The sequence below is a fragment of the Nuphar pumila genome, chromosome 3 (assembly GCF_984573655.1).
Source record: "Nuphar pumila chromosome 3, dmNupPumi1.hap1.1, whole genome shotgun sequence".
NCBI classification, from domain to species: domain Eukaryota; kingdom Viridiplantae; phylum Streptophyta; class Magnoliopsida; order Nymphaeales; family Nymphaeaceae; genus Nuphar; species Nuphar pumila.
Window position 1 is genome coordinate 138,956,793 of NC_143251.1, and position 8,662 is coordinate 138,965,454.

At 40.0% G+C, this 8,662-nt stretch overlaps 1 protein-coding gene across 1 annotated transcript; it reads left to right on the plus strand.

Moving 5' to 3' along the window:
• Window positions 1–4,781: 4,781 nt before the first annotated feature.
• Window positions 4,782–8,043, plus strand: LOC149844056 (blue-light photoreceptor PHR2-like). Its single transcript, XM_090000294.1, has 4 exons — window positions 4,782–5,966; window positions 7,168–7,385; window positions 7,520–7,609; window positions 7,716–8,043. Exons 1-4 carry the CDS (start codon window positions 4,866–4,868, stop codon window positions 7,792–7,794), a joined length of 1,488 nt encoding a protein of 495 aa, XP_089856420.1. The 5' UTR covers window positions 4,782–4,865; the 3' UTR covers window positions 7,795–8,043.
• Window positions 8,044–8,662: the final 619 nt, after the last annotated feature.

Genomic DNA, 8,662 nt, shown 5'->3' on the forward strand with positions numbered 1-8,662 from the left:
TCATTTCAATAAGGATTCAAATTATTGTATAATTTAAATTTTGAATTGGCATTCAATTTAATTATAGTTTAGATGAAATTTTGAATCTGGTCTAGATCCAATTAGAATATCTGAGATCCATTTATTAAATCCAAATTTAAAGTCTAGAAATTGAAATCGAAATTCAATGAGACTCTAAATTCAAATGCACACTCAATTCGAATATTGATTAAATTGAAGCTTAAATTAAATTTCAATTGAGTTCAGCCTAAATACAAATTAAATTCGATTAAAAAATTGAAATCCAATTCAAAATAAATTCTCAGTTTGAGATTCAATCAAAATCCTGCTCGAATTACAATTAATTCTTATCTTAAGTTCAAATAATATTTTAGCGTTAAATTCACCTTTATTCTTGATAAAATATCCAAAAATTGTGGGGTTTACACTACCATGAAATATATTCAGTCCCATGTGGGTGTTGCTGAAACCCACATAAATGCAATGCATGTACATTTGCATCATAATTAGAGCGAGGATACAATAGAGCATCATGATCGGGTCGATGAGAGTGAGGATACGATAAAGGATCATTATCAAATCGATGAATTGCGTCATGATTAGAGTGAGGATACATGTAAGCCTCTATCAAGTTCTTTGTTAGTATTCATAAATTCTGATTAATGTATATCAAATAGATCATGTTTGAATTATTATTGTTTGAGTGATTCTATTTGCATTGTTATTGTTTAAATTTTGTTGAATGTAATGTTTGAATTGTTATTGTTAGGGATTTCATTTGCATTGTTATTGTTTAAATTTTGTTTAATAGAATATTTTAATTATTATTGTTTGAGTGATTCCATTTGCATTGTTATTGTTTAAATTTAGTTGAATGTAATGTTTGAATTATTTTTGTTAGAGTGATTCCATTTGCATTGTTATTGTTTGAATTTAGTTGAATGTAATGTTTGAATCGTTATTGTTAGAGTGATTCTAATTGCATTGTTATTGTTTCAATTTTGTTGAATGTAATGTTTGAATCGTTATTGTTAGAGTGATTCTATTTGCATTGTTATTGTTTCAATTTTGTTGAATGTAATGTTTGAATCATTATTGTTTGAGTTATTTTATTTGCATTGATAATGTTTGATTTTTGTTGAATGTAATGTTTGAATTGTTATCGTTAGAGCGATTCCATTTGCATTGTTATTGTTTTAATTTTGTTGAATGTAATATTTGAATTGTTATTGTTAGAGTGATTCTATTTGCATTGTTATTGTTTCAATTTTGTTGAATGTAATGTTTGAATCGTTATTGTTATAGTGATTCTATTTGCATTGTTATTATTTTAATTTCGTTGAATGTAATGTTTGAATTGTTATTGTTAGAGTGATTTCATTTGCAATGTTATTGTTGAATTTTGTTGCATTGTTATTGTTTCATATGAAATTTCTGTATGAAAAAAAAATTGTAGTCTATTAATATAAAAATTTATTTTTGCAGGTTTAAGTCCTAATAGGTCTTAAACCATCGTAGCCTATAACAGTGACTATGAGGTCACAGTTCTAAGATATAGCAATGACATTAAGGTGTCGCCATTATAGGACTTAAACCCGTCATACCATATAAGAGAGACTATGAGGTCATCGTTATAGGCTATAACAAAATTTAATTCTCATTGTTATCTCCTATAACAGTGACTTTGATGTCGTCATTAAAGTTTGATCGCCATTATAGGCTAAGTCGCCGCTATTGGAATGTATCCTTTAACAATGACTTATAATTGTTGTCGTTATTAATCAACAAAGGAAAAAATTAGACGGCCACTTTTTGTCGTTGTTATAGTTCTATAATGTTGACAAAAATAACACACATTTTGACAATAAATAAAAATTATCATCTCAATGGGCGTGAGGATCACATACAATGGGGGTTTTCCTCAGTTTTGTCTCGATGCTTATTTTATCGCCAGAAAATCCGTACGATACTAACTTGAATAGTCTATTTTTTAATAAATATAAAAATAGCTTAAAATTATTTTTTAATATTATTTTAATGACTAACACATGTTGGTCTCATGTTCGACTGCATTGTGCCTTTCACTGGTAAGCTTGGTACGGGCTTGGGTGCTGGTGACTAGGGGTGGCAAAACCTGACACGACCCGCCAACCTGCCTCTTAGGCGGGTTCAGGTTTGGAAAAAACAAACCCGTTAAATAAACGGGTCGACCCGCCTAACCCGTTTATTAAATGGATCGGGTTCCTGTTAGGGGTATGCCAACACGCCAACCCGGCTGACCCGTTTAATAAACGGGTTAGGCGGGTGGGCCGACCCGCCAACCCGACCTGCGAACCTGAGAACCCGTTTACCCGACCCAACCCATTTATTAAATGGGTTGGCGGGTCGTGTCGGGTTACCCGTTTATTAAACGGGCCGGGTTCGTGTTTGCCACAGCCAACCCGTTTATTAAACGGGTCGGGTTCGGGTTGAGGTATGCTGACCCACCAACCCGTTGGGTCGACCCGCCAACCCGACACGATTGCCACCCCTATAATAGTGACCTCATGCTTGGGTAGGAAATTTCATAATAAAAAAAATATATGCATGTACATCATATAAAAAAACTATGCATGCACCAACGAGGGCTTCACTTGTCTGGTAGTAGCAGATAGTACACGTCACCTTGTGTTGGGGTGTTGCAAGTTCCAATCCCAATGGTATCTTTGTATAACTGGTAGAGGTCTGCCTAACCCCAGCTTGCCTTCAACAAAAAAAAAAACTATGCATGTACATCGCTGTATACACAACCGAAATGAATGATGTTCAGAAATCTTTTTTTCCCTTAAATATCATGATAAAATTGTAATGTAAAAAAAAATTTATTGCAATTATCTTGAAAATGTCTTGATATTTTCACTGTTTAAAGTGGTTGACAAAAAATATCACGATAATTTTCGTGACATTGATCACACTGGCACCTACAGCTACCGGTTCGTGGGGGGTTAGGTGAGCCCTGACGCTGGTCGTACTGAATGGTCCATTGGTGCTAGCTAGGAAACGAAGGTCCGAACACAAGACCAATAGGTGAAGAAGGAGAGATCAACCATGCAAGTTTGGTGAATGAGATGCCCCGAGGTTTTTTGTGACTGCAAGGTGGCTCAGTTTGACCAGCGAACCCACTTTGGTCTATCATTTTAGGCCCTTAGGGGCCCACTGGTTTGGGCATCGGGTCAGGTATCCGTTGGGTTTCTGGTACCCAACCGGAATGAACTTGGGTTGGATATTCTGTGCTGCCCGAAACCCAACAGTACCGGGCCCTAACCTGACCTGAACAGTTAATTGGGTCGAGCTTGGATCCAGGAGAAAGACAAAATATAAGGGGGTGAGGCCCAGGCCATCACAACAGAGTTCAGTAGTCCCCGACCCAACCTGGTAAGACTCGGGCTCAGCTCAATCCCGATAAGGGTAGGATCGTGTTGTGGTGGGTCCGGGTAGGGAGCTGGCCCGTCAGTCTGTAACAGGCAACGGGTTGGGTCGGGTGGAGCAGGTCCCATATCAGGCTCCATTTATTGGGAGAGAGAGAGAGAGAGAGAGAGAGATTCATTTTAAAGCAACGTTATTTTCGTATTTTAACGGAAATGTGAACATTACATTAAGCTAATGTGACAGATGATCAGACGGACCCAGCTGCCCACCTGGTTAGGTGGGAGAGTTTCTATTTCCAAAGGTTTAGACCAGTCGGTGGGACTAGGCAGAAAGCTACCCTTTGGATTTGGACCTGACTGGTTTAATAAGTAGATTGATGGTACAGATCCAAGTATGACATAAACTGCCATTTTTGAAACGAATATGTTTATTATAGACACTTATTGGGCCCACCCTATCCCACTTAACCCAGAAGAAGGGTAACCCATACAAGCCTATTCTGACAGGACTCGTTTTTGGGCATAATGAAATAGGTCTGATTGCTTAATTGGGTCGGATCCACATGATCCAAGACCTATATGGACATGAGTCTAATTTATAAACTTTCAACTGAGCCCAACTCGAGTTAATTAAATTTTTTTACCTTGTTCAGAAATATGTTGAAAAGCAATATTAGCGAGCATAAAATTGATCAAAAACACATCCTAAGGTCTAAATTCTCTCGTGATATTTTAAAAAAAATTGAGTTATTTGAGGAAAAATCTTGAGATAATAATATATAAAATATATGTAAATAACGAATTTATAAAAATCTAAAATAAATACAATACAAAAAATATAAATAATATAAGAACATTTAAAACTACTTGATCACATTAAGGCTTCATGAAAGTTGTGGCAGAAGGACACGCCATTTTGGCCGTGTGTACCTGGTGACATGAATGGACACACGGACACTAGAGGTTGACACTTACGACTATTGTTTGAATATTTTAAATATTTATATTATTATCTTAATAAAAATGCAATTCAATTCTCTCAAAAAACAAAAAAAAATGTAATTCTAATATTAAAATAATAACGTTCAACTTTTTATTTTATTGATTAAAAAATTTGGAATCCACGAGTGCTATTATCCACACATTTCGAATTTGCGAGTCAAATTCGTGTCGAGTGTCCTCGTATCCGGTATCATTGTGACATAACATCGACGAAAGCAACAGGCAGCCACCTAACCATCTACTACGGATCTATGAATCTATACTTTACCTACCCACCCAGGTTTCGGATCCGGTTCTGGTTCTACAGCAAGATCCGAAATCCCGGTAGGTAGGCTTCCCGGCCTGTCTACCAAGAAAGTTAGCGAAGCAACAGACAGAATAATCAAAGACTGAGCAATGGAAGAGAGAGAGAGAGGGAGCCTCTTCTTCTGATTCACCACCTGACCTTCTCTCTCTATGCTTAATATAAACACCTTATCCTGTTCTCCCTCTCCCATTCCGCTCAAAACCTTCAATTCTCCCCTCCCCATCAATCCCGAAATCCCTCACAAGAATTTGCAGACATTTCCTCACACAGTCACACCAATGGATCCCACCACCATCTTCTTCCCTCAAGAAGAAGAGCAGCAAGATCACCGCCACCATCATGACCAAACACTAGCAACTCTCCCATTTGGAACTCTCTCCCTCTCCCTCTCATCTGCCATCTCCCCATATTTCTCCATGCCTAAACCCACCACCCTCTCACCCCCCACCGCCTCCTTCAAGCCCTCCTTCGTTTCATCGACCCCCAACATCTCCATCAGGTCCTCCCTGTCCTCCTCCTCCTTCACCCCTTTTCCGAGCTCCTTCCGGCGCAATTCCGCTCTGAGATCCGCCTTCTCGTCGACCACCGTCGTCAATCCGCTCCGCCACCTCCCCGGCAACTCCGACAACTCCCCCAGCGGAATTTACGGCCGGAGGACCACCATCGTATGGTTCAGGAATGATCTGCGGGTCCATGACAACGAAGTGCTGAGCTCCGCTGATTCGGAGTCTCTGTCCCTCCTTCCCGTCTACGTCTTCGACCCGCAGGACTACGGGAAGGCGACGGCCGCCGGCCCCTCCCGCGCCCAATTCCTCATCCAGGCCGTCGCCGACCTGCGCCAGAGCCTCAAAAAGCGGGGGTCTGATCTGGTGGTCAGGGTTGGGAAGCCGGAGCGGGTTCTGGCGGAGCTCGCGAGGAATGCCGGCGCCGATGGGGTGTTTGCGCACCGGGAGGCATCGCGCGAGGAGGTGAGGGCGGAGGCCGCCGTGGAGGCGGCGCTGTCCGAGGAAGGGGTGGAGACCAAGTGGTTCTGGGGGAGCACTTTGTTCCATCTTGATGATCTCCCGTTCAAGTTGGAGGAAATGTCGGCGAATTGTGGTGGGTTCAGGGAGAAGGTGAAGAAGATGAAGGTGAGGAAGACGATCGAGGCGGTTGACAGGTTGAAGGGGTTCCCGGCTACGAGCGAGGAAATCGAACCCGGCCGCATTCCGACCCTCTCGGATTTGGGCCTCAGCCCGCTTGCAGCTAAGGTTTTCTTCCATACATTCCCTCATAATTTTGTTGTTTTTGGATGCCCTCTCGTTCTTGCATTTCCGAAATCTTGTGCTTATTTCTTAGATTTGTGAGATCTTTGGTTGGTTTGCATTGCACTGGGAAACTATTTATTCTTGATCTGAATTGCACTCAAACTCAATTCAACTCCTTTAATTTGTCAAGCACTTGTTATTATCTTCATTCTCACAGTCCATATTTCAATGTTGGAAACTTGCCCACATTCAAATTTTAAAAGCATAAAGTATTCTGCAGTTTGAGAAAAGAGAATTACTGCTTTATCTATGAGCTTAGAGAGTAGTTTTTGGTTAGTTGGTGCTCTTCTTGTGTTCCAGTTCTTCCTTTGAACCTTTTACTTCTAGCTTATCCTCAGTTTGGATATTGCTAAAATCTTTTTGAATATAGTTAAGCCACAGAAGCCATGACTAACATTGCCTATGCACATAAGTTGCAATGCTGTGCATATAGAAATCTAGCATGCCGTGTTTATGTATTGTTTTCGTGATACTCTAAAAAGCTCGGTGTAGGTCCTATTGTCTGTCTATGAGTTAACTGGCTCTTACATCCCTATTTAGGGGACTATCAATCTGATAATGGGGTCGTGCTAATATGATACATTTTAGAATAGATGCCAAGGTTTTCTGAAAATTTCCTAATTCTCGTGATACTGTTCATCATAGTGTTCATCTTTATCATGTTCATGCTGTGTTAGTCTCAAGTTGCGAGGCTGCAAGTTTTTTGTTAACAGTTAACAAGGTCCATTTATCTAGTGATTGAGCTATGTGTTCTTACATTAGATGTTGTGCCTCTGGAGATTTGCCCTTTAGTTCTTTTCTTTCCATTTTTCCTGATAATAGGTCCATATTGGAAAGATTGTTATCTTTCTGGCTTTTGTGAGATATTTGGGGACACAAGAATGTGAACTTTTATGGGCTAAAAATTGGGCGATAGTCATTTGCTAGTATAGGAACTTGGAGTCATTCAGTTAGCTTACTGATGATTGATCATGTAGAACTAGTGCATAGTGTTTCAATACTACATGAAACATTTTCCTATCAAGCTTCTCTGCATTTGGTTGCAGTTATTTATTTGACCTAGATACGTTTATTCTGGAAAATATCCCTTGAATCATGGTCTTTGTTGAGCAATTTCTTTAATATTGTCTTTCATTTTGCCCAGGGTGGAAAGTCTGCAGCCAATGCTTCTCTTGGAGGAGAAACTGAGGCATTGAAAAGGCTGAAAAAATTCGCAGCAGAATGCCGGGCCCAATCTACTAGCAAGAATGCCGCGAAGGACAGCATATTCGGTGCTAATTTCTCCAGCAAAATCTCGCCATGGCTAGCTGCAGGCTGTCTCTCTCCGCGTCATATGTTCAATGAACTCAAGAGTACCATGAGGTGCACTTGCTTTCTTTCGGTCTGAGCAATGTTTGCTTTTACAATGGAAAACAACTGTAACCCATAAATCTGGTTTTCCATACTTTATTGGTTAAGACACTTCTAGTATCTCATTCTGATCTTGTCTCGACCAGCACGGTGAGCGCCGCCCTGAAGAATGGTGCTAGCTCAGCTGATAATGGAAACTGGCTGATGTCTGAGTTGTTATCAAGGGATTTCTTCAGGTGCATTTGAAATTACTGCTGTTAAGAATCAAGTTGTTCACTAAATTCTTTTGGTTCTCTGATGGACAGGCCTTGTTATGCTAATTTCATTTGTGGCTGGTTTCAGGTTTGTCACCAGGAAATACAGTGCTGCAAAGACACTCACTGCTACTCCTGCTACTGCTTGCGCTGGTGCGCTTGCATAAACTCGCATTACGATTACCGGGAAATGTTGAACGAATGGTTTAGATGCAGACGGTCCTTTGAGTCAGTAGACGTGAAGATTATCGCCAGAAGGCTCATTGTGGTTATTTTTAGGGGCAGCTGCTCCCTCCCTCTCTCTGGAGCTTGTGTTCTTTGTTATGTTTTATTTCTTTCTTTTTTTCAAATCTAGAAATAGTGTCTATGCAAGAACTTGTTCTCCAAATAAAGGGCTTTGATCTGTTACCTTTCAAGCCATCAGGATGTCATATTAAGTGTGCAAGGAAAATGCATGAATGAAATCTTTATGTTACCATAATTACGCCATGTTTTAATGGGTTAATTAAAGTTTGCTACAGTTGACAGACTTAGCAAAAGGTATTCTTTTTAGCATTTTTTGCACATCTAACACCATAGATGTGATCTACACATTTTATTTAGTGGGAATCAGCTTTTGGACTGCCGAAATCTGAACTGTATACAGTGTTTTTTGGCGATCCAAAAACCAACAACTATGAGTATCGATTTCTTTGGATTCATAAAAACATGATCCAAGAGTTCATTCCTACTAAATCGAGCATGCTGAACACATCTAGGAGGTTAGATTGAGTCAAAGCAACCTGCATGATGAGATTCCAGCTCGATTGGAGGTACAATAGATTATATAGCATGTATCTTGTTTTAATACTCGATTGATCTTCAGTGATGGGCTTTTGAACTCTTAAAAAAACTGTGTAACTAGTGAAGTAGCTCCATAGGGGGTTGGCGTAGGGGTTGGGCCTTGGCTATCAGACAGGTGGTCAAGGTTCAATTCCTGTGGGTGTCACCTTCTTGCATAAGTCGACACCCACCATAGGATCTGGCAGCAAGAGT